The sequence below is a fragment of the Callithrix jacchus genome, chromosome 1 (genome assembly GCF_049354715.1).
Source record: "Callithrix jacchus isolate 240 chromosome 1, calJac240_pri, whole genome shotgun sequence".
NCBI classification, from domain to species: Eukaryota; Metazoa; Chordata; class Mammalia; order Primates; family Cebidae; genus Callithrix; species Callithrix jacchus.
The window spans coordinates 70,916,291-70,942,273 of NC_133502.1; the positions used below are offsets into that span (position 1 = coordinate 70,916,291).

Below are 25,983 nucleotides of genomic sequence, written 5' to 3' on the forward strand. Positions count from 1 at the left end.
TGGTGGGTGCATTCCCCTCTCGAGACCTCCCTGTGGGTGTTTGGGCCACCTTGGCCCCATTTTCCAACCGAGTTAGACCTGGTCCCTTGACCTCAGTCTCCCCAGTTTGGGCCCTTTGCTGTGGTATGTGAAGGTGGTCAGAGTCCTGAGACACCCTCCCCTCTTATAAAACACTGTAGATTATTTATCTCCACAGTGAAGACATCAGCTTTTTCTTAACTCAGACATTCCTTTGGCCTCCCAACTCCCTGTGCCTTTAAGAGCTGGAATGTGTGCTTGCTACCCAGGCCATGGCAGGCTGGTTGTGGGTACCTGCCTTGTGGGAGGATTGGCAAGATGTCCCCGCTCTGACATCATGCTGGCCAGACATGGGTAGCGTTGGGGTGGGGAACAGTGACAGCCACCCCAGTGTGGTTCTGTAGCAGTTGACTGTTTAAACAATATGCTTGGGTTATTTATGTGATCTGGAGAAACAGTCAAGCCTTTATTTTGCAGAAGAAAATATGCAGATAAGCCAGTGTTTGTTCATGTGGCATTTGGAGATGTCCACTCTAAGTCCTGCTTTTGTCCTCCCCAGCGGACAGCACCTTCGACAGTGGCCAGGGCTCCACCGTGTACTCGGATTCACAGAGCAGCCAGCAGAGCGTGGTGCTTGGCTCCCTTGCTGATGCAGCGCCGCCCCCCGCCCAGTGTGTGTGCAGCCCCCCTGTGAGCGAGGGGCCCGTCCTGCCGCAGAGCCTGCCCTCACTGGGAGCCTACCAGCAGCCTCTGGCTGCGGTGAGTCAGAGCGCCACTCCCGCCTAATTCCCTATCCCCACTATCTGGTCTGAAAGCTCTAAAGTCTGTGATGAGCTGTCCAGGTTGTGCTGCACTGTGTTCAGCATTAAAAGTGGCCTGTGGTCAGTTTCCAGCCACACTTCCCCTGGGAGACATTCAGAACTCAGGCCCAGAGGAAAGCCCTGTCTTTCCTGCCAACTACAGAACTGCTGGCTGGGTAGCCCTGATGGTCCCGTAAAGACCTACTAGATGGGAAAGACACCCTGCTGGAAAACAGACCCTGGGACACCCAGAGTTTGGAAGACTGTGATAGAGCTGAGTGGTCACCCTGGGGGCAGGCACAGTGATAATGGTGACAAGCCATGGCCACAGTCATACCCATTGACTGTGCCCTGGGCCTGGGACATTATCTCAGAATGTTCCAGAGATCACAGAAAAGCATCATTTTTAAGAAGGAAACCTGAGATTCGATCTCACTGCCCAGCCTTCTGAGGGGCTCCTGGCACTTCTCTCCCAGACACTGTGTAGCTGTTAAAGTCAGAGCTGTGAAAATAGGGTGGGGATGAGGGGAACACTTTCAGGGACAATGTGTGGTGAAGGAGTGATGGAACCTCCAGCTGTGGCATGATTCCCACGGGAAAGACTAAGATGAGTGGGGTCACATTCGGCATTTTTTTTTTAATTTTCAAAAAACACTTTAGAAAGCAAAACAATTGCTCTTCACAGTCCCAAGTGCCCAGCCACAGAAAGGTTGCCCATGAGCCCCAGGTAGTAGATTGGTACCCTCAAAGAGTGGTTTGCTTGTTTATATGAGACAGAGTCTCACTCTGTCACCAGGCTGGAGTGCAGTGGTATGATCTCGGCTCACTATAACCTCCGCCTCCCAGGTTCAAGCGATTCTCCTGCCTTGGCCTCCCGAGTAACTAGGATTACAGGTGTGTACCACCACGCCCGACTAATTTCTGTGTTAGTAGGGACGAGGTTTCACCATGTTGGCCAGGCTGGTCTCAAACTCCTGACCTCAGGTGATCCTCCCTCCTCAGCCTCTCAAAGTGCTGGGATTACAGATGTGAGCCACTGCACCCAGCCTCAGAGGGTGGTTCGTGGGGTGCGCTATCTCACCTTCTGGGTGAGCTAGGAAGCCTAAGCAGGGATACCACAGGTGCAGCCACTGTGTACTCTAGGCCAAGCTCCGCCCCTAGCGGGCAGCTCCTGCCTGGTCCTTTGGCTATGCTGGTTGTCACTTGTATGCTCAGTGCTGTGGCCCGTCTTCTTGGTGCCGGCTGAACGTGGCACATGGGCTGTTCTGGCCTCCTCTATCCTGCTGGCTTCCCTGCTGTATCCTTGCATGTGGGATCGTCCTTCCCAGACCTGCTCAGTTGGAAGGGTCCAGAAAGGCCCTTTGGAAAAGCAGCTGAAGCTCTCTGCCGAGTCTGCCTTTGCTGACTGCAGCCCCAGAACTCATTTGCAGTTTTCATTTGCAGTTTTCTTCATTTCATAAAATCAAGTGAAGTAGAATTTTAAATAGCAGAAAGACCTCATTTAAGAAAAGGCAAGGCTGGGTCAGGCGCAGTGGCTCACACCTATAATCCCAGCACTTTGGGAGGCCAAGGTCAAGAGATTGAGACCATCCTGGCCAACATGGTGAAACCCCATCTCTACTAAAAATACAAAAATTAGCTGGGTGCGGTGGTGTGCGCCTGTAGTCCCTGTTACTCGGGAGGCTGTAGCAGGAGAATTGCTTGAACCTGGGAGGCAGAGGTTGCAGTGAACTGAGATCATGCCATTGCACTCCAGCCTGGCACCTGGCGACAAAGTGAGACTCTGTCTCCAAAAAAAAATGAAAAGGCAAGCTGGATGTGGTGGCTGATGCCTGTAACCCTAGCATTTTGGGAGGCTGAGGCAGGAAGATCACTTGAGCCAGGAGTTCCAGGCAAGCCTGGGCAAAACAGCAAGTCTCTGTCTCTACAACAAATTTTAAAAAAGAAAAGGAAAGGCTAGTAGCTGCTTCGGAGTGGTGGCTCTTGGCTTTGAGGATGGGTTGAACTGGGGCTAGACTGGAATGTTCTGCCTGGCTCTCATCCCTCCTCAGCCTAGGTTAGGGCTTCCCATGCCATGTGATGCCACATAAGGCACTCCTGGCCTGGACTCCCACTGGGCATGGGCTCCCTCTCCTGTGGTCTCAGTGATGCTGGTCTCAGCATCAGCATGGAAGCCAGGAGACCTGAGGGACATCACAGGTACAGTCACCTTGGACCAGGGGCCCGACTCTCATCTTCCTACCTAGTGATGCAAAGGCACCTTACTCAAAAAGGATGAGGCATGGAAGGGGTCCCAAGGTATGCTGAGGGCTCTCCCCACCCCTCCATGCCTTTCCTGGGAGGGTTACCACAGTGATGTGTCCGCAGCACCCAGTGAAGGAAAAACAGACAAGGAGGAACAGCCGCTGTGGGGTTGCCAGGCTGCCCTGGAGGTTGTCGGGAGCACGAGGCCACTTGTTCCCAGGCCGCTAGGCCCTGCCCGAGCTCCTGGGCTATGCACAGTACCTGGAGCTGGTAGACAGATATGGTCTGGCCCAGTCAGGCCCATTCTTCCACTTCCTGGCTTCAGGTGAATCCAGAAGCCCGGCTCAATTCCGGATATACTTGCTCTAACCACTCACCCCACGCTGCCTTTCATAAAGTACCCACAGTGAAAGACAAGTGAGGAGGGCAGTTTGGGGCATGCTGTCACTCACGTGATCCAGAGAACCCCACGGGAGAGAACGTTCATGGCAGGGTGGAAGAACCGTGATTCTTTGTAGCCCCACTTGCTCCTCACATTCCCATTGTTTTGAAGTAAATCCCAGACAGCGAGACAATGCCTCTGTCAATGATTCAACCTCTGGCTCTGCACAATATGGACTCAGAACACAAAGCCCAATCCCATTATTACACCAACAAAATTTAAAAATTCACAGCAATTCCTTAATCGTGGCAAATTTCCCATTCTGAGAGCTTAGATTTCCCACACAGGCACACGCCACTACGCTCAGCTAATTTTTGTATTTTTAGTAGAGACAGGGTTTCACCATGTTGGCCAGGATGGTCTCGATCTCTTGACCTCGTGATCTGCCCACTTCAGCCTCCCAAAGTGCTGGGATTACAGGCTTGAACCATCATGCCAGGCCGAGCTTCCTCATTTTAATGTCCTCCGGAGCCTTTCTCCACGATTCTGTGAAGCCTCTGTGCTGGCCTTTTTTGTGGTTGTTCAATGTTCTGTCGAGGGCTGATATGCCTGGTGCCCCTGGGCTGGGAGCTGTACTGTTGCTGGCCCTTCACTGTTGTGAATGATGCCCAGGGCCCCCTCACTGCTTCGGCTGTCATGTTTGTGGGAAGAGGGACGTTGGTGGGGGCCAGGCACAGGGATGATATGAGGCTACTTTGCCCCTGCCCAGGAGCATGGGCCTGGTGGCTTAGAGCAGCTGCTGAGTGTGGCCCTGTTGTTCTCTGCAGCCTGGCCTGCCAGTGGGCTCCATCCCGCCCCCCGCCTGCCCTCCACCCCTCCAGCAGCACTTCCCAGATCCGGCCATGAGCTTTGCTCCTGTGCTGCCACCGCCCAGCACCCCCGTGCCCACGGGCCCAGGCCAGCCAGCGCCCCCCGGCCAGCAGGTGAGTATGGCGCCTCCTGTGGCCACTGTTCCTCTAGGCAGGCAGTCAGCTCTGCTGGCCCCTGGGCCAGGTCTGTGAGCGCCTCCCACAGGCCCCTTCACTCACGTCCTTTGTGGTTCCCCCAGGTCTTTGGTGTGGCTGAGGGATGGGGGTGGCTCTCGGGTGATTGTGTGTGTGTGTGTGTGTGTGTGTGTGTGCGCGCGCACGCGCACGCGTGCGCATTTGCATGCGTGCATAGTGTTTGCAGTACCCTGCACATGGAGGGCTCTGCTTATTCAGAATGTCTTTGTAAGGTTTGCTGTGCCCACGGCTCCAGGCTGGCTGGAGTTTGGTGGTCCGTGTGTCTGAATGTGTATACATGTGACTATGCAAGTGTGTGTGCAGGCCTGTGCGATCCCTGAGTACCTTGACTGAGCACCCCAGCAGCTGCGAGCCAGGCAAGGAGGCAGCTCTGCCCAGGGCCCGCCCCTCATGAAGATACGTGTGTGAGGCTGAGGGAGGCGGGGGCTGGCGCCAGCGTGGGGTATCTGTGTCTCTTTTTCGGTGTGAATGTGAGCATGTGCGTGTATATGTAAGGGTGAGGGTTGATATCCTGTCATGTCTAACCAGTGGGGTGCACTCATCTGGGCAGATTGGTGGTCTAAGGGGAGCTGCTTTCTCTCCCTCCAGCCTCCTCCACTGGCCCAGCCGACACCCCTGCCACAGGTTCTGGCTCCACAGCCCGTGGGCCCCCTCCAGCCGGTGCCCCCTCTTCTGCCGCAGTACCTGGCTCCAGCCTCCCAGGTGGGGACCCCCACTCAGCTGAAGCCCCTCCAGATGCCGCAGGCACCCCTGCAGCCGCTTGCTCAAGTCCCTCCGCAGGTACTTCTAAGTTGACAGCTGCCATCAATGGTGGCGCACAGTTTGCCAGATCCTAGCTGGTGCACCAGGACACCCACAGGGGCTTGTCTGTACAAGTGACCTGCGACCTGGGGTGGGGCTGGCCAGTGAGTTGGGGCTGGGCTAGGGAGTCTGGGGTAGGCAGCGTGGGCTTTGTGCACAGTCATATGCACCAGGAATGTTCCAGCGACCCACACAACGGGCTACTTGTCCTTTTTCCTCTGCTCATAACACTGAACCCATGAGTGTCGGCCTCCCCTGGTGGCTGGCTGGGCTGCTGTCTCCTGCCCTCCAGCCTCACCTTCTCTCCCAACCTGGCAGGCCACTCTTGGTCCTTCCAGGGCATGACACCTTCTGGGCTGTGAGTGGCAGATGGGGTCCTTCAGGGAGGGTGTGCAGCCCAGCACCACATCACCCGGCACCCTACCAGCAGTGTGCCTATCTGCTTTCAGTGTACCCATGTGCTCAGGCTCATCCAGGAAGGAAAAAGTTTTTTAGTTCAGCGTCATGGACAATAGTCTTGAGGTAGTTGCTGGGCTGGCACAGAAAGCGGGTGGGTTTGCCATGGAGGAGCGTTCTTCTGTGGAGCTCCCTAGGGTCATGTGGCATGTGGCTCTTGGCGTTCCAGAGCCAGCCGGTGGCATTGCTGACTCTCTGGGGACACTATCAGACCCAACCACATGCAACTGGTGCAGAATGTAGCCGGGGCCAGGGTACCATTGCCTAGGTAAATGGCATGGAAGATTCTAGGTATTTCAGAGGCCTTTGGTGACCCTGATGGACTGGAAGTGGTAAGACTGGAAATGTGCTTCACTCTGAAGATAGGGCAAGCAAGTGTTCCTGTGATTCACGAGCCCCACCTAGAAGATGTTGTCTCACCTACCGCTCAGGCCCAGATGTCACCATAGGATGTTAGATGGCTTCAAGGTCTAGTGAAATTGTCGTCTTGCTCGTTCAGACAGAAGTCCATGTGCATTTTTGCTGCCTCTTGATTGCGTGGAGGTGTAGGCCAGGGGACACATACCAGCATGGATGAGAAGGCTGTCAAAGACAGGAGTGCTGAATTCATGTGACCTGACATCAGCTGCCCCTGGAAGGCACATACATTGCTGAGACGAGGTTTCAGGAGTTCCTGCTGTGGGAAGGCTAAACAAGATAGGGGTGTCACTTGAGCCAGCCAAGGTGGTGCAAAGATTTTCTTTCACTGAGAAACCTCTAAGAAGTTAGGTTTCAACTTGAATTTGTACATGTTGCAGTATCAGGCTAAGGTGATTGCAGATGCTCAGGGCCAGACTGGTGGCTCTGACTCCAGCCCTTCCGAATGAAAATGCCCCAGGGCTCTGAAGTCACTTCTCTATGACTTGTGCCTGCCCCTGCCACTCACAGTATGTGAGCTGCCCCTGACTCCCTCAGAGTCCCAGCATGGCTGTCATGAGTGTGGACACAGGGAGGCCTCCTGTGCTGGGCCAGGGTGATCTAGCAGGTTGTTTCCAGCCTGCCAACTTTCCTTTTCTATTTGAAAAGCTTTACATGATAGGGATTTCTGCTTCTGTTGGGTTTATGTTTGGGTCCCCTTCAACAGCAGCTACACAAAGGTGTCTCAGAGGGAAAGGGCTGTGCTCTCCTCATCCTGTGTCCCCTTGTCCCCAATGACTGTGTCTGTCCTTGCATGCAAGCACCGTGGGCAGGGACCCTTGGTCGGGGCTCACACTGACGCACTCCTGTGTCTCTTTCAGATGCCCCCGATTCCTGTCGTGCCCCCCATCACGCCCCTGGCAGGAATTGACAGCCTCCCTCCGGGCCTCCCAGACCTGCCAACCGCGACCGTGCCCCCTGTGCCACCACCTCAGTATTTCTCTCCAGCTGTGATCTTGCCGAGCCTTGCTGCCCCGCTCCCCCCTGCGTCCCCAGCCCTGCCTCTGCAGGCTGTGAAGCTGCCCCATCCCCCTGGGGCACCCCTGGCCGTGCCCTGCCGGACCATTGTGCCAAATGCACCGGCCGCCATCCCCCTGCTTGCTGTGGCCCCGCCAGGCGTGGCTGCCCTGTCCATTCATCCTGCTGTGGCCCAGCTCCCGGCCCAACCTGTGTACCCAACGGCCTTCCCACAGATGGCGCCTACCGACGTCCCTCCTTCCCCCCACCACACGGTGCAGAATATTCGCACCACCCCTCCACAGCCGGCACTGCCCCCACAACCCACACTACCCCCACAACCCATACTGCCCCCACAACCCACGCTGCCCCCACAACCCACGCTGCCCCCACAACCTGTGCTGCCCTCGCAGCCAGCATTGCCTGTGCGCCCTGAGCCCCTCCAGCCCCACCTTCCTGAACAGGCTGCTCCGGCTGCTGCACCAGGGAGCCAGGTAATCACCTGCAGGGCAGGGGCTTACCGTCCCAGCATGTGGGGGGCCCTCAGGACCCAGAGTTGTAAAGGACTTTTGGCTGCTCTGTCGTCCTGTTGGGCCTGTGCGATCCCTGAGTTCCTTGACTGAGCACCCCAGCAGCTGGGAGCCAGGCAAGGAGGCAGCTCTGCCCAGGACCACCCCTCAGGAAGAGATGTGTGTGAGGCTGAGGGAGGCGGGGACTGGCGCCAGCGCGGGATATCTGCGTCTCCTTTTCGGATGGGTTAGGAGATGAGGGAGTCCATGGCTGATAGGTTCTGTGTCCCTCCCTTCCCATGGCTCTGTGGCCCCTGCTCTTGTGGTATCTTTGCACCTTCCCTCATCCAGGGCTGGTCTGGCAGCGTTGGTGTGGCTTGCCTTTGGGCACAGGGCATCTGTCTGAGGTTTGCCCTTTAAAGAGCACCTTGTTAGGATGAGGCAGGGTGACAGTCCCATCTTAGGGAGGGTGAGGAAGCCAGGCCAATAGTGAGGTGGGGGCTGGGGGCACGTGGTGCTGCTGGCTGTAAGGGTGATCATGGTGGGACCCAGGACCATGTCCTGGTATCAGGTCTTGTGGAGACCCCTTGGCAGCATGCAGGCTGGCTGTGAACGGATGCTCTGGAACACAGGATATGCACCCTACTGATGGGAAGCCTTCCCACAGGGATCCACAGCCCTACAGTCCACTCATGTTTTGGGGCTTACAGACTATTCTGTTCAAACTTGAGTGAGGGGAGAGAGGCTGGTGTGGGAGCCTTCCCGCCTGGGCCCTCTCGCACCTAGGCCTCCTCACCTGAGTCCCATCCTTCTTGGTATCTTCCCACCTGGGCCTCCTCTCCTGGCCTCTGCCCACCTGGCCTCACCCCAGCTCTGAGCCCGATCAACCCTGTAACTGTGGCACAACCCAGCCTTTTGAGCCTCAGCCTTCACAGGAAAGTGGCTGGCATAGCTTAATGTGAAGGGGCCTGGGGTGGAGCATCCCTGGTGCCAGGTGCCCCCAGCTCCATTAGTGTTGAATCCAGTCTGGAGTAAGATGCCCCATTATGAGCCATTCCTCCTGGCCATCACTTCTTGCTATCTTGTCTCCAGAAGGTTTTGTATGTAAAGAAGGAAGGGATCGTACATAATGGATAGCAGGATGGCATCTGATTAGACAGTGAGTGGGAAGAATCGCATCCATTCTGTGGCCCACCTGAGCAAGTGCTGTTGGTCCTAGTGGCAGGTTTATCAGCAGCTCAGAGCCTCCTGGTTCACAGTCAGGTCTGTTTCTCAGAAAGCCGAGGCCCACACTGGGGAGCAGGAGGGAGACCTTGCTGTCTGGGCATTCCTACCTGAAGAGCCTTTCTGGCCACAGTTAGTAGCTCTGAGAGGGAACCCTGTGACTTGTGGGGGTCACTGCCAGACTCAGTGGCTGTCCCTGCTGTTTGTCCAGGGAAGGGTCCAGAAGTCTGTTGATGAGCTGGGCTGGCCACCCCACGGGGGCCCCTGAATGCAGCAGCTGTGTTATCTGTCTGTCCAGGAGGGAAGTGGCCACCTGCCAGGCTGGGGCTTGGTATCTCTGACCCCACCACTGGCTGCCAACAAAGGGTCTCAGGGCCAGCAGGCTCAGTGACTGTGGCTGTTCCTTCCAGCCCTGAGAGGTGAGAAGTTCCTCTAAATTTTCAGCCTTCTCAACTCCAAACTGGGGGCAGAAGACAGAGGGTACTTGTACTTTCCAATCCATGGTCCCTCCTTCCCCACTTGTTTTACCTTTTACTCCCAAAGAGCTTTTAGAGAGAGAACAGTGGGGAAGCCAAGCCTGAGCCACAGTCACCCTCTGGAAGGTGGCAGGTGTTGGTGGCAGGTACCCTGTACGTGCTGTGACCAGAGGCCAGATGGGGCAGGTTGCCCCAGGCCCAAAGGGGTGGTGGGGGCCTGGCTCCGATGCTGTGTCTTGTCCTCTGACTCTTCAGCTGAGCTTGGCAGGTTCACAGATGGAGCCCTGTTTCTGGCCTTTCTACACAAATAGACTCTTACACAGAAAGGGTTATGAGAATGCCCATTCCTTTTGTTTCTGCTCACTCCATCTACTAAATGTGCTCTGAGACAGGGCTCCCCTTGGGGAGGGTGTGGACTGGAGAGGAGTATTCCAATCTCTCTACCTGGGTGTTCACGGAAACACCTGGGCATGGGCCCTCAGTGAAGGCAGCATCGAGCCTGACTTGCACCTTGTCCCCTGTGCCCCCAGATTCTGCTTGGCCACCCAGCTCCCTATGCTGTAGATGTCACTGCTCAGGTCCCCACTGTTCCTGTGCCACCGGCTGCAGTCCTCTCCCCGCCTCTGCCGGAAGTGCTGCTGCCTGCTGCCCCTGAGCTCCTGCCTCAGTTCCCCAGCTCCCTGGCCACGGTGTCCGCCTCTGTGCAGAGTGTGCCCACCCAGACTGCCACACTTCTGCCACCAGCAAACCTGCCACTGCCTGATGGGCCCGGGATCACCAGCCCATGCCCAGCTGTCCAGCTGACAGTGGAACCGGCCCAAGAGGTGTGTACTCCTCCCCGCAACCTGTCCCATGACTGGGTAGTTGCAGCCACCAGGGTTCTGCAGTGAGCTGGGGTCTTAGCCCTACAGGTCATGGTTGCTTGGCTTCTGGGACAGCCACCCAAGACCTGTTCTCACCTCTCCCTAGATTTCACACTTTCTGTAAGCATCCCCTTCTATTACATCAAGACAGAGGGTGTGATTTTTATAGACATAGTTTAGAGGATGCTTTCCCTGGGACAGGATGCAAGAGACTGTGAAAAGCTTTCATAGAACCAGTGTGTCCTCTTTGAGGGATGTTCAAAGTGGGTTACATTTTTGGAAAGGAAGTGGCTCCCAGCTTTTATGAATCCGCTTGGCTCCAACTGTTTCAAGAAGATTAAAAACCTCCAAGCCTGCCCCCATTGTGGTGCCCCCTGGGTCGTACCCACCTGGCTGCAGAAGAGAGCAGGAGAAGGCAGGGGAGCAGGCTGGGCCAAGGAGGTGGGGAGGGAGAGCTGACTGTGCGCGGCTGTGCCCACAGGGAGGTGGGAGCCAGCATGACCCGTTCTCTTTTCTCTGCGTTTTTATTTCAGGAGCAGGCCTCGCAGGACAAGCCGCCTGGCCTCCCGCAGAGCTGTGAGAGGTACTGTGGCCCAGCCTCAACCTCGCGGTACAGATAGGGGGGCACAGGCCCAAACAGCCACTCAGCCTGGCTCTTGCTGCTGCTTCCCATGGAACCCACTGCAGTTTGCCCTGATGCCTTCAGGACTTTTTCAAACCTTTCCTGATAGAGCCTCAGGGACCTCCTCTCTTGGTCTTGCCAGCTGTTGTTGGAGTTTGGTAGTCTGAGGCCCCTGGCTGGGCTCTGGGTCCCTGCTCTGGTTTGGAGTACTGAGAATGTTCCCGAAGGGAGAGGCTATGGGTGGAGTCTGCAGTGCCCAGAGGCTCGGAGGGGGCTAGGAGGGTGGCCCTCTATATACAGGGTTGAATCCAGACCAGATCCTGGGTCTTCTGCCCTCCTGGGCTATAGGCACATGTATTTCAGGAAATGAACTGTGTCCTTATTTGAACAGTGACCATTTGTTCCACTCTCCTGTGGTACGGGGCACTGCCTGTGTTTGGCATTTTGCTGCAAAACGGATTGGCTTTACAACAGTGGCTGATGTGTTTCTGTTGCCATGGCACAGATGGGGAAATTGAGGCACAGGGGCCAATTCATAGGTCAGGAGACTGAGAGGACCAGGGTCATGCAGCCAGTAGCTAGAAAGCCTGTGCTTCCCTCTGCCTGTGCCACTTGAGAGCAGCAGGGAGCAGGGTGTGGGCCCAGAAGTAGGCTTGGGGTATTCGCACAGGACAGGGGCTGCTTCCATAAGTCACAAATTTGGGCCCTGGAGACTCCAGACTGTTCCCGTAGAAGCCGACTTTCCCCACCATAGCTGACCTGCTGGTTGTCCTTTGGTGCCATTAATGTTCTTGGTTTTTGCCCAGCTACGGAGGTTCTGATGTCACTTCTGGAAAAGAGCTGAGTGACAGCTGTGAAGGCGCCTTTGGAGGAGGCAGGCTGGAGGGCAGGGCAGCCCGGAAACACCACCGCAGGTCCACACGCGCGCGCTCCCGGCAGGAGAGAGCCAGCCGGCCCCGACTTACCATCCTGAACGTAAGTGGGAGGGGCACGCGGGGGGGGGCGTGGCCGGTGCCGTGGCACGTGGTGCGTGCGCACAGCTAACGGTGCCCTTTCCAGGTGTGCAACACTGGGGACAAGATGGTGGAGTGCCAGCTGGAGACGCACAACCACAAGATGGTGACCTTCAAGTTCGACTTGGATGGGGATGCGCCTGACGAGATCGCGACTTACATGGTGAGGTTGAGTGTGGGTGGCTTGGCTCCCGTTGTTTCTTGGCGGCGTATGGGCCTGAGCAGAGCGCCACAGGCCACATGTTGAACCTGACCTTGTGTGGAGGTGTCAGTTGGCCCAGGGGCTTTTCAGGGGCAGTACTGACCATTTACTCCGTGGGCTCTTCCCCACCACGGGCGGAAACCCCTTGGGTTTGGAAGAACAGCTTGAAGGATGTGTCCCTAACCTTTCTAAGATGCTGCTCCCCGAGGGCTTCTGGAGCACCTGAGCCTTTCCTCCAAATTAAAGGAAGCCTTGTGGGTAGGTTCCTTGAGTAAGGCATAGGGAGGGCATCCTGGAGTCTAATGTCCTGTGGTCCTTGCTTAGAGCCTCCTCCAGCCTCCCCAGCTAGGATGTGGGCTCCAAGCCCTGACCCATGTCCCATGCCCCCACCCAACTCTGCCTGCACCTCCCTTTGGAGCCACCCCTCCCTGCCTGTGCAGACCAACCTGAGTCCATAAGCACCTTGTAGGCCTTCGCAGCCCCACATCTGTGGTCCCTGGCACCTGACCCAGGCTGGGAGTGGGGATCTTTTTTGGGCCCTCAGAAGCTCTCCAGCTGAAGGAACACACGAAGAAACACATGGAAGGGATACATGTGTGTTCTTCAAATTTCCTGGTCCATCTGTGACTGCCTTCCAGGAGAACATTCTCTCCAGACCATTATTCCTGCATTAGTGAGATTTAGGAAGCCAGGTCCTAAAGGGGCTGGCAGCATACTGGACGGTGTTGTAGCTCTCACTCCAGATGGCCACCAAGTGCCTGGAGTGGGCCACTATGAGTAGGGAATAGAATATTCCATTCAAGTTAAAAACAGAGATTGCCCCATGTGTCTCCCTTGCGGCTACCCACTTGGGCTGCATCACCCTGGCCACCCCTGCCCTGGCTTCATGAAATCCTCATGTGGGCTTTGCAGGGGAAGCCCCTGGCTTTCTGCTCCTAGGGAGCAAGTTCCTGCCTTAGTGTCTGCTTTGCAGAGACACCTTGGACAAAGCCCTCCCAGAGCCCAGGCTCAGGGCATAGTTCCCTGCAGCATTAGAGATATTCTTCTGACACCTGTCGCAGTGGTTGGGAAGACTTTATTCAGGACTGTGGCAATAGGGGAGAGAGAATGAGTTTAACTGAATGCAGCAGAGACCACAGGGGAATCGTAGCCAAGGAGCAGTGTGGGGATGGGTGGCTAGAAAATAGCTAAGGGGAGACGTCAAGGTTGGGGATTCTGGAGAAACCCTCATAACAGGATCCTTGCTGGGGGCAGGTGAGAGGCTTTGTTCAACCTCAAAGGTGGGAGATAAGGAATATGGTCAGATATGAAGGCTGGGAATTCTCTGCAACTGGCTTAGGCTGAAGACAGGACAGGGCCTAGTCGGAGGGTCAGAGGTGCTAGCTGCACTTCAATTAGGGAAGAGGCTTTGTCAGCAGCCAGCAGCTGGTTCCTAGGCACAGCAGGAATGCCAGTTCCTCACTGGCTTGCTGAAACTGGAGAACATCTCTTATCTTACTGTGTCTTCAACCTGTGTCTTGTGTTACTTTATACACACATGTTTCAAGCATGATAAAGAATAATAATAAAGTGAATGCCTATGAAGTTATCACTCAGCCACAGGCTGATGCTGTCTGTGCAGCTGACCCCTCCAGCACCTGCCTGCCGGAGTGGGAAGCCACACACACAGCATCAACCACATCGGCCTGTGTCGTGTCCACAGGTCCCCTGGTTTCAGTCTTCTTGTGTGTCTCTGTATGTTAGTCTTTGTGAACCGCACACATATAAGTCCTGCACAGTAAGTAATGTGGCTATTCTTTAGCTGTGTGCTTTGTAAAAGTAGCATCTTCTCAGACTTGGTTTTTATACTAAGCACTCAGATAGTATTGCTTATTTTATTGCTTTTTCTATCATCTTAGTAAACCAAGTCACCTAGCATACCTGTCTGAAGTAAGCATGCTACAGACACACAAATTTGGTCCATAAAAACAGCCCAGCAGTCCTCCCCATCACAACCTGTTCCTGTCCCAGGAACAGACTGGCTCCAGGAGCCGGAGTTGAAGGGTGAGTATGTGGCCAGTGGGACAGGTGCTGTTCAGACAGGCTCTTGCCTGCCCTGTGGACTTTCTTCCTGGGAGTGTGAGGCACCAGGTGTCCCTGAGTGTCCCATCAGTGGTTAGAGGTGTTCAGGCCTCAGGTTCATCATTCTAACCGTAATGACCTTGCCAGCCCCTTAGTAAAGGTGGAACTGCAGAGGTTCCATTTAATTGGCATGAATTCTAAAGTCAGGTTATACCTGGACCCTGTATTTTTAGATTTTTGTTTTGTTTTCAAATTAATTTTATTCTCAACATACTTAAAAAGAAACATAATAGGAACACATTTTCTAGTTGCAAAGGGGTTCTAGTTCAATTTTGTTTAGTGAAAGTTTCACAGAATTGGGACATTGCTTAAATTCTCACATGGAACACTCCTGTCACAGCTGGCAGGATGCTTCACCTTTGGCCACAATGTACTATCCTCATAAGACAACATCGCAGTCACACGATACATTAAATTAACTCAATCACAGAACACAGCACAAGCCAGCACTTTGTCTAGGGGTATATGCAGGTGGTACTCCTGGGGATGGGGTCTGGGGTGCCCTGCTTTGCAGCCAGCTGGTTAAGTAGGGCAGATGGGCCCATCCCAGAAGAGGTCTGGGGCCATGGATGCCCCAGGCCAGGCCTAGAGCATCTTGGTGACTGTAGAGGTGTGTAGGTGGGAGGAAGTGCCATGGCAGGAAAGGGACAGGGTCTGGACCCCACTGGGTGACGGCACAGGCTGACCTCTTTCATTGGTATGGTTTTATGAGATGCACAGCAGTCTCTGCCTGAGTGGCCAAGGATGTAGCCAGAGCCATGTGTGAGCTTGGGGCCATGTACCCACAGTGAAAGTTGGGGACTGTGGATGTGTCCTGAGCCCCTGGTCTGGAGGCTTCATGATTTCCAGGCTGTGGCATGGGACCTCCCCTCAGCCATGACAGGAGCTGCTTGTTGGACATCAGGCCATGCTTGCGTGTGTGCTGGGGCCATAGTTGAAGGTCAAAGGCTGAGGCTGGGAGAGCTGGAGGTGCAAAGACCGAGAGGTGACATGGGGCCCTCCTGCTATAGCCTTCCCATCCCACTGATGCTTTCTATTGCCCCACAACCTCCTGCTGGCCAGAGCCTTTGCCTTCAACCCCACCCTCCTTATCTGTCATGACTGTCTGAGCACCTGTGCCCAGGTGGACCCCCTCCCCTCTTCCCAGTCCCTGTCCTTGGCCCCCTCCATCCTGTGTACTCACCTGCTCTGCAGATGGCTGCACCAGCCTCAGGGTCTGTAACTAGCTCCAGCTGGGGCAGGACAATGATGGCTCAGGTCCCTGGCTTGGAGCGGGGAGTTGCCAGCTTGGAACGGGGAGTTGCTTCTTAAGATGAAGCTGTTCTCCTCCCATCCTGGGGCCATCCATGTCACTTGCTGAGCTGTTCAGCCCTGTCTTGGGGACTGCACCCCTTCCCCATGTCTTTCCCAGGGGCCATCCATGTCACTTGCTGAGCTGTCTGTTCCCTGTCTGGGACCACACCCCTTCCTCATGTCTTCCCCTGGGGCCTGGTATAGGGTAGACATCCATCAATCCAGATGAAGACCCAGGGCAGTCTTGGCCTTGCAGCTGGTCCTCATTGGTAGTGCATCTCTTTGCAGGTGGAGCACGATTTCATCCTGCAGGCTGAGCGGGAGACGTTCATTGAGCAGATGAAAGATGTCATGGACAAGGCGGAGGACATGCTTAGTGAGGACACGGACGCCGACCGTGGCTCCGACCCAGGGACCAGCCTGCCACACCTCAGCACCTGCGGCCTGGGCGCTGGGGAGGTGAGGTTATGAAATCCTGGTTGGGAGGTTGCGAGAGTTCGGCAGCTGGGCGGCGGGCGCGGTAGCTCAGTGGACTCGTTTCTGACCCTCCACCTCATTCAGGAGAGCCGACAATCCCAAGCCAATGCTCCCGTGTATCAGCAGAACGGTGAGTCTGTAACTTCCTTCCCTGCTTTTCAGTGGGTGTTTGATAAAAGCCCCTGCTCAGCATATTGTCAGGGGTTTGGCCATTGCATGGGGGGATTGTGGAAGCAGGTGGTGACCAGGGGGCTCCTGTATGGGGACAGGTGTCCTGTCCCTGGAGCTGTCACCTGCAACTAGCATCACGGCCTTCATGGATGGTGCCTTGGGTATCCCAGGAGCCAAGCCTATGCCAGGGACCCTCTTGGGAGCTTCTGGGTACCAGTGAGGCACCCCAGGTTGACTGTGCACCCCTTGTCCTCTGGTATGAGGGAAGAACAGGCAGAAACCTGTCACTAAGGCCTCTTTACCAAGGGCCCTGAGGAACCACCTGCTTCACAGAGGGAAGTGATAGGGATTATGACTGGGAATAGTGTTCTCTGCCCATACCCTTCCTGGAGAAAATCCCATAGTCTAAAGGAGTTCCCCAGACCTTTGGTGCCAAGTCTGGTGCAGGTGGTGGGGGTCACATCAGCCTGAAGAGACACTCACTCACTCAATGTGCTGTTTCTGTTCTGCCCTTCAGTCCTGCACACTGGAAAGAGGTGGTTCATCATCTGTCCAGTGGCTGAGCACCCCACCCCCGAGGCCCCTGAATCTTCGCCCCCGCTTCCTCTAAGCTCTCTGCCGCCAGAAGCCAGCCAAGGTATGAGCAGCCGGCGCCCACCCAAGCCCCACCTTCGTTCACTTGCAGGCCTCCTTCTGTGCATGACCCCGCTGATATGTGCCTGGTGCCCAGGGCCATACAGAGTCACCCACAGTGCAGGACATCCTGAAGGGCTATGTTCTTATCCCTGTTTTCCACTGAATCAGCTCAGTCAAAGCAGCTTTCAGGCTTGAGTCTGCCCTGTTACCCCACCAAGCAGGTGGCTCGTGTGGCCGCACAGGTGTGTGCTGAAGAGCTCCGCTACCCTTCCTCCGCAGTGTTAACCTGGTGACTCCTTGCTCCCATCCCTTTCCTCTGCACCGCACACTTGCAGCAGACACGCCCCTATTGGTTCTACTTGCTTTGTTGGGTGGGGTGGGAAAGTCCCTCTTGGCACTGAGACTCTGATTTTAAAGTGTTCACACAGGCGTTGATCACTGTGCATTGATCTGCACCTGTTCCTGCCCATACAGATGCCAACAAGTCTGTGCTTTGGGCTGTCAGTTAAATCTTGATGGTCTTTTGGGAGGCTATAAATTGTCACTTGAACAAATTTAAGGTTTAATCCCCCGTCAGTTGGCAGGGAAAAGTCACTGATTATATAACTTGACATAACCTCATGGCACATTCACGAAAAATATGTGTAAATCTTTTTAAATTTTATATCATGTGCTTCCAATGACTTCCATTATCTTTTGGAGATTCGTTTCAATGGGGGACAGGTCAGCCTAATACTAAAATCCAAATGAAGGCACCAGCTGAAACAAGGTGATTTCAGGAAAGGGCTTGGGCCCAGCCTGGGCTGAGAAATCAGAGAGAAGCAGGCTTGCCTACAAGATTCAATTTTTAAGTAAGAATATGTTCATGTATTACTTCTGGATTTTAGTACACACACACCCAATTATAAGAAAAACCCTTTTAAGAGCTAAGTTTTCCTGTGATGTAGGGTGCAGGGGACACTGTGGTGTAAGTTTAGGGGACAGTGTGGTTAATAGAACGGAGTTAAACCCTCTTTATGCACTGAATGACCTCAGGAAACCTTTTAGAGTTAGTTTCTTTTTCCATTAAAAAAAAAGGAGAATTGCTGACAACTGTTAATTTGGATTAACCATCCACTGATAATGACCCAAAACTGATAAAAGTCATTTATGTGAAGGCATTTGAAATCTGATGATAGTGGAGAATTGCTAGGCTGGGGTTCAGGGGAGGATGGAGACATAGGGGTGTGAGCCTAGTTTTGGCTCCTTTTCCCCAGGGAGCATCTCCCATTCCTGCAGGGGTGGCTGAGAGGCTATGTGGCGTCAGCAGCCTCACTAGGCTAGAGAAAAAGAGCTTATAGAGGCGAGGACCCTGAGGGTGTCCCTGCCGAAGTGCTGTACTGGAGGAGGAAGGCCCAGCTGGAAGGAGACAGGCCTGCAGAGAGTGGAGCCCACCTCAGAGCATCTCAGCCCCTCATTAGGGCAGTCTCGGAGTGCGTGGGCTTAGGCATGAAAGTCCTTTCTGCAGGAGGGAATATTATTCTGGGACCTCACATGACTTGTACGAACAGTTTTGTGAATACGGTATCTGGCACATAATAAAAATGAACAAAGAGTTGGGTTCTGGGTAAGGCAGAAGAAGCATATGCACTCATTTTCTTTACACTGAAATGCACTGTGAATCCTGGATACATGTGTGACACAGCTGTCTGAGCATTTGGGAAAACTTTAGCAGTGGGAAGATTGAGGAAGCACTCCAGAATTCAAAATGCCACTGAACTGGTGGTGAGTTGAGTGTTTTTCTCTGGTATTTCTTGGTCTGAATGAAGTAGACCCCAACGACCAGAAGCAAACGCTTTGGTGCAGGCAGGGAAGCCTCCATGAGAAATCCTGTAGTTCCAGCTCCAAAACCAGGAGAGGCAACTCGTAAAGCTCAGAGAAGAGAGAGAACCCCTCGCCATTGCTCACCCCCTTGCTCTTGCACCAGCACCCACACAGTTCTGCAGGTAACAGGAGCAGCAGGTAGCATGCAAGAGCCAAAATAGAGCAGAGAACAATTCTTTATCTTGAGGGAGCCAGGGCGCTAGAAGCACAGAACCAAAACCTGTTATATTTTTTTTTCCCCTCTGTCCTCTTGCCACCTGGTCTTTCATGGCACAGCCACAGAATTGGGTGGTTTCTGTCCAGAGGTTTGGAAAGGTGAGTTCTAGGGAACCAGAAAGTATCACAAAGAGCTTAGAAAAGGAGTTTGGCAAAGTAACCTTATAAAGTTGTTTATGGACTCCTGGGCTCACCCCCAATCTGTGCAGTCATACATCTGATCCTAATAGCATATACAAATCTTTGGCAACTGAGCTAATGGTTAGACCTCACCCAGGTTTTAGTACACCTGTTTCAGATGAGATTAGTACGGTAAAGGCATTGAAAATGGAACTGACATGTAACCACAGCCCATAGAAGGCAGGTTGCAACTTGCAGTCTGAACCTAACCAGGTTGATTGCCTACTGAAGCAAAAATATCAGCATTCGTCATAGGACTTAAACGAGTCTCAGGATTTCCTAAGGTCATTGAAAATGTTCAGAATAGAATTCAAAATAATTTGGCAAATGAAAAGCCATGAAAATGTTAACTTGCATGGGAAAAGATAGCCATGGTGCCAGTGACAAGGTGATGTAGATTTTTGGATGATCTGACAAAAACCTTAAAGCAGCTGTTACAAATACAACTCAAAAAGCAATGACAAACATTCTTGAAACCAATGATAAAGTAGAAAGTATCTGCAAAAAAGGGACAAATAGAATTTTTAACATTGAAAGTTAAAATACCTGAAATTGTCCAACTGGAAAACGGGGAAAAGATATACAAAAAATAAACAGAGCTTCAAGGAACTGTGGAATAATAACTAAAGGGCTATCTTGTGTATCGTTGGGATCTCAAAAGGAAAAGAGAAAGAGTGCAGTGCTGAAAACAAATTTGAAGAAATAATGCTAAAAATTTCCCAAGTTTGGTGAAAGATATAAGTCTACAGATTCTAGAAGCTAAGCAAGCACCAAATAGGTTAAATGCTAATCAATCTGCTGAAAAGTAAAGACAGCCAGCCAAAAATTATGCATTACCTAGACTGGCACAGAAATTTGAATGACTACAGATTTCTCACCAGAAAGTGTGATGTCCAGAAAGAAGCATCAGGGCATTTTTAAAGTGTTCAACAAAAGAACTGGCAACCCAGAATTCTGTTTCCAGGGAAAATACCCTTCAAGAATGAAGCTGAAGTAAGGCCATTTTCAAATAGAAAACTAAGGGAACTCATGGACTGCATACCTACTGTAAAATTAGAATTGCTCAAGATCTTCAGACAGAAAGGAAATGAAACTAGAAGACAACTTGGAACATCCAGGCTGAAGGCAGAGCAACAGAAATGGTGAATATAATAGACGTTTTCTCCTCGAGTTCTTTAAAATGTTTCTGACAATTGAAGTAAAAAAAAAAATTATAACAATGTTTGATAGGGCTTTCAATAAATGTAGATGTAATATATAAAACAACTATGATATGGCAGCTTACCTATACATTACTACATTCCAATTCAAGTGGTAAACTACTATACTTTTTTGTTTCTGAAATGGAGTTACGTTCTTTGTTGCCCAGGATGGAGTGCAGTGGTGCAATCTTGTTTCACTGCAAACTTCACCTCCCAGGTTCAGGCAATTCTCCTGTCTCAGCCTCCCCAGTAGCTGGGATTACAGCCACCCGCTGTCATGCCCAGCTAATTTTTGTATTTTTAGGAGAGACAGGGTTTCACCATGTTGGCCAGGCTAGTCTCGAACTCCTGATTTCAGGTGATTCTCCCACCTTGGCTTCCCAAAGTGCTGAGATTACAGGCATGAGCCACCACACGCAGTGTGACACCAGTGTGACAAATGGAAGGTAAACTACTAGTTTTAAGTAGACTGTGAAAAGTTAAGTATGTATTTTGTAATTCCTAGAGCAACAACCACTGAAAGAATTGTACAAAAAGATATGTATAGGCAAAATCATAATAGATTAGATAAACTAAAAAATTCGGGCTGGTCGCGGTGGCTCAAGCCTGTAATCCCAGCACTTTGGGAGGCCGAGGCAGGTGGATCACAAGGTCAAGAGATCGAGACCATCTTGGTCAACATGGTGAAACCCCTTCTCTACTAAAAATACAAAAAATTAGCGGGGCGTAGTGGCATGTGCCTGTAATCCCAGCTACTCGGGAGGCTGAGGCAGGAGAATTACCTGAACCCAGGAGGTGGAGGTTGCGGTGAGCCAAGATCGTGCCATTGCACTCCAGCCTGGTTAACATGAGTGAAACTCCGTCTCAAAAAAATAATAATAATAATTCAAATAAATCAGAAGAGGAAACAAGAAGAGAAGTAAAATATTTTTTAATTAAAAAACTGAGAGAAAAAAATAGACAGAAAACAAACAATGAAATGGTAGATCTTAATCTAAACATACTGATAACCTCAAGGTAACAGTCTTAACACATCTATTAAAAAAAAGTGATTATGAGAATGGGTTAAATTTAAAAACCTAACAACTTGAGCTAAGTATATGCTATTAGTAGCTTCGAATACAGGAATACCGATACTGAAAGATCAAAAGAAAAAGAATGGTAAATACAGACCATGTAAACACAAATCAAAAGAATGCTGGACCCAGCAATCCCATTACTGGGTATATATCCAAAGGACTATAAATCGTTCTACTATAAGGACACATGCACACGAATGTTCATTGCAGCACTGTTTACAATAGCAAAGACCTGGAACCAACCCAAATGCCCATCGATGATAGACTGGACTGGAAAAATGTGGCACATGTACACCATGGAATATTATGCAGCAATCAAAAACGATGAGTTCATGTCCGTTGTAGGGACATGGATGAATCTGGCGAACATCATTCTCAGCAAACAGACACAAGAACAGAAAATGAAATACTGCATGTTCTCACTCATAGGCGGGTGATGAAGAATGGGAACACATGGACACAGGGAGGGGAGCACTACACACTGGGGTCTATTGGGGGGAATAGGGGAGGGACAGTGGGGGTGGGGAGCTGGGGAGGGATAGCATGGCAAGAAATGCCAGATGTGGGTGAAGGGGAGGAAGACAGCAAATCACATTGCCACGTTTGTACCTATGCAACTATCTTGCATGTTCTGCACATGTACCCCAAAACCTAAAATGCAATTAAAAAAAAGAATGCTGGATTGCCTGTTTTAATTTCTGACAAAACAGACTTCAGAGCAAAGAAATTACCAAGGTTAAAAAGAGACATTACGTATTTATTTATTTATTTTATGTTTATTTTTTTGAGACAGAGTCTCACTCTGTTGCCAGGCTGTAGTATAGTGGCATGATCTTGGCTCACTGCAACCTCCCTCATCCAGGTTCAGGTGATTCTCTAGCCTCAGCCTTCAAAGTAGCTGGGACTACAGGCACGTGCCACCATACCCAGCTAATTTTGTAATTTTAATAGAGATGGGGTTTCACCATGTTGGCTAGGATGATCTTGATCTTTTGACCTCGTGATCCACCTGCCTCGGCCTCCCAAAGTGCTGGGATTACAGGCATGAGCCACTGCGCCTGGCTGACACTGCATATTTATAAAGGGTAAATTCATCAAAGGATGTAACAGCCCTAAATGTGTATATACGTAAAAGCAGAGCTTCAAAACTAATGGATCTGAAAACAGAAACAGACAAATCCACAACTATAGTTGGAGACTCCAGCAGTCTCAATAGTAAATAGAACTAGTAGACAGAAAATTATCAAGAATATAGAAGATCTGAAAACACTATTAACGAACTTGACCTAACTGACATTGGTAGAACACTCCCCTCAAACAGACTTTTTTCTATACGTACCTGAAAAAACAGAATACGTTTTTTCAGGTACGTATAGAACAATTCATATATCCTGAGTTATAAAACAAAAAAACAAAACTTAACAAATTTAAAAGTATTGAATTTATGTCAAGTATGTTCTCCGATACAGAATAATTGAAAGTTAAATAACACTTCTAAATAATTTACAGGTAAGAGAAAAAATTGGAAGGAAAATTAGAAAACAATTTGAAATGAACAAGAACAAAAATATAATAAATTTGTGGGATGTAGTTAAGGCAGTACTTAGAGGGAAATTTATAGCACTAAAATCCTTAGATGAAAAACAACCTTCTACCTTGAGAAACAAGGAAAACCTATAGCAAAATAAGTCTGAAGCAAGCATAATGAAGAAAATAAAGACAAGAGCAGAAAGCTATGATATCTAAAACAAAAATAATAGAACAAAACCAATGAAATAATGAACTTATTTTTTTTAAAGTTGACAAAATGATAAACCTCTAGCAAGACTGTAAGGAAAAAACAAAATACCAATACTAAAGAAAACACGTAAAGTATCAATAACAGGAATTAAAGAGTTATATTACTGTAGGTAAAGGATAATACTGCAATAGTCTGAACAAGCCTACAGACAGAAATTGAATAATTTAGGTGAAAGAGACTAATTCCTCAAAAGCCACAAACAGCTAAAAGTCAGTAGAATGATCTGCATAGTCCTAAACCTATTTTTAAATTCATTCTTTTAATAATGAATTTGTAGTTAAAAATCTCCTCAAAAAGAATTCTCCAGGCCAAGATAGTTTCACTGGTGGACTCTGCTAGACATTTAAAAGAAATACAACACCAATACCTCTTCCACAAAATCTCTTTCAGAAAATAGAAGAGCAAAGAACACTTTCCAAGTCATTTTACAAGGCCAACACTGCCCTGTTTTTTTAGGGCCAGCCAAAGACAGTACCAAAAAAGAGAATGATAGACCAGTAAGTTTCATGAACATAGACGGAAAGTGTTCTCAAAATTTTAGCAAGTTCAAATTCAGCAAAATATTAGAAGGACAGCATGCCATTAGAGAGTGGGTATATGCTGGGGGAGCAATATTGAAGAATCATTCTACCATGGTAATAGTCTAAAGAAGGAGGAAATACATGATCATAACAGTTGATACAGCAGAATAATTTGACCAAATACAACATCTGTTCATGACAAAAATCCTTAACAAACCAGCCAGGCACAATTGCCCACACCTATAGTTCTAGCTACTTGGGAGGCTGAGGAAAGAGGATCACTTGAGGCTAGGAGGTCCAAGGCTACAGTGTGCTAAGGTTGTACCTGTGAATGGCCACTACTTTTCAGCCTGGGCAACACAGCAAAATCCTTGTCTCTCTTTTTTTTCTTTTTTTTAAGGTAAGAAAATAAGGGTGCTTCCTCAATCTGATTAACTTACACACACACACACACACACACACACACAACATAAAATCCCACTGTTTATAGCATATTTAGACAAATGTGTTCTCCCTAATATAAACAAAGCAAGAATATGTTTTCTCCCCATCGTATTCAACATTGAACTGTCTTAGCCAGACTTAAAGACAAGCAAGAAACAAATGAAAGGCATATGGATTAAAAAAGAAGAAATAAACTATCTTATTTTGCAGATAACATGATTTCATATGTAGATGATGACAATGGATTCTACAGCAATAACTCCTAGAACCAATAAATGAGTTTAGCAAGACCATAGGATACGTGGTCATCATACAAAAATACCCCAATATTTTTATATACTGGCAGTGAACAATTGAAAACCCAAAATTTGAAAGCAATACCATTTATAGTAGTTCCCTCCAAAAGGATATATATAAATACAAATTTAACAAAACATACAGAATTGGTATGATGAAAACTAGAAAGTACTGATGAATCAAAGGTTACCTAACTAAATAAACATACTGTGTTCATGGATTGGAAGACTCAACATAGTAAAAACGTCAGCTCTCCCCAAGTGGATCTATAGATGTATTGCAGTAACAGAAATTAAAGCAGATCACTTTTTGTAGATATCGACATTCTAAAATTTATATGGAAGTACAAAGGAAATAGAAATGGCTAAAATTGTTTTGAAAATGGAGAATCAAGCCGGGTGCAGTGGCTTACAACTGTAATCCCAGCACTTTGCGGGGCTGAGGTGGGTGGATCACAAGGTCAAGAGATTGAGACCATCCTGGCCAACATGGTGAAACCTCGTCTCTACTCAAATACAAAAATTAGCTGGGTGTGGTGGTGTGCACCTATAGTCCCAGCTACTTGGGAGGCTGAGGCAGGAGAATCACTTGAACCCAGGTGGTGGAGGTTGTGGTGAGCCGAGGTTGTGTTGAGCCGAGATTGCGCCATTGCACTCCAGCCTAGGCAACAGGAGTAAAACTCTTATCTCAAAAAGAAAAAATGATAAATCAGGCAGTGTCAAAATTAAAATCTTTTGCTCTGTATAAACTACTGTTAAGAGAATGAAAAGGCAAGCTACAGACTGGTAGCAAATAATGGCATATCACATATCCAATGTAGTGTCTGTGCTAGGAATATATAAAGAATTCTGAAAACTCAACAGTAAAATGAGCATAAGAAATGAGCAGCTCACTTGACCAGACACTTCACTAAAAAGCGTATAAGGGGCCAGGCGCGGTGGCTCAAGCCTATAATCCCAGCACTTTGGGAGGCCGAGGCGGGTGGATCACGAGGTCAAGAGATCGAGACCATCCTGGTCAACATGGTGAAACCCCGTCTCTACTAAAAATACAAAAAATTAGCTGGGCATGGTGGCGCGTGCCTGTAATCCCAGCTACTCGGGAGGCTGAGGCGGGAGAATTGCTTGAACCCAGGAGGCGGAGGTTGCGGTGAGGCAGAGGTTGCGGTGAGCCGAGATTGCGCCATTGCACTCCAGCCTGGGTAACGAGCGAAACTCCGTCTCAAAAAAAAAAAAAAAAAAACGTATAAGGATGGCAATTAAGTACATGAGGAGGTGTTCAATATCATTGACTATTGGGGAAATGCAAATTAAACCAGCCACATGGAGGCATCACTGCATACCTGTTAAAATGACTAGACTGCACCAAATCTGGGTGTGGCTCTGGAACAGCTGGAACACATGCATTCCTGGTGGGGATGTGTTTTTTATTATTATTATTTTGAGATGGACTCTCTCTTTTGACAGGCTAGAGTGCAGTGGCACCATCCTGGCTCACTGCAACCTCCTCCCAGGTTCCAGCGATTCCCCTGCCTCAGCTTCCCAAGTAGCTAGGACTATAGGCATGTACCACCACGCCTGGCTAATTTCTTTTTT

At 50.3% G+C, this 25,983-nt stretch overlaps 1 protein-coding gene across 50 annotated transcripts in view; it reads left to right on the forward strand.

Moving 5' to 3' along the window:
• Window positions 1-25,983, forward strand: part of WNK2 (WNK lysine deficient protein kinase 2) — a 135,259-nt gene that overhangs the window by 68,390 nt on the left and 40,886 nt on the right. For all 50 annotated transcript variants that reach the window (XR_013532098.1, XR_013532080.1, XR_013532081.1 and 47 more), the window contains exons 9-19: window positions 578-777; window positions 4,272-4,427; window positions 5,097-5,288; window positions 7,043-7,672; window positions 9,918-10,211; window positions 10,784-10,833; window positions 11,679-11,847; window positions 11,932-12,048; window positions 15,790-15,960; window positions 16,063-16,108; window positions 16,667-16,786. Coding sequence is in view for 47 of the 50 variants with exons in the window: in XM_035298763.3 (XP_035154654.3) it covers window positions 578-777; window positions 4,272-4,427; window positions 5,097-5,288; window positions 7,043-7,672; window positions 9,918-10,211; window positions 10,784-10,833; window positions 11,679-11,847; window positions 11,932-12,048; window positions 15,790-15,960; window positions 16,063-16,108; window positions 16,667-16,786 (2,145 nt within the window). In the remaining 3 variants the exon portion in view is untranslated. The remainder of the gene's footprint in view (window positions 1-577; window positions 778-4,271; window positions 4,428-5,096; window positions 5,289-7,042; window positions 7,673-9,917; window positions 10,212-10,783; window positions 10,834-11,678; window positions 11,848-11,931; window positions 12,049-15,789; window positions 15,961-16,062; window positions 16,109-16,666; window positions 16,787-25,983) is intronic.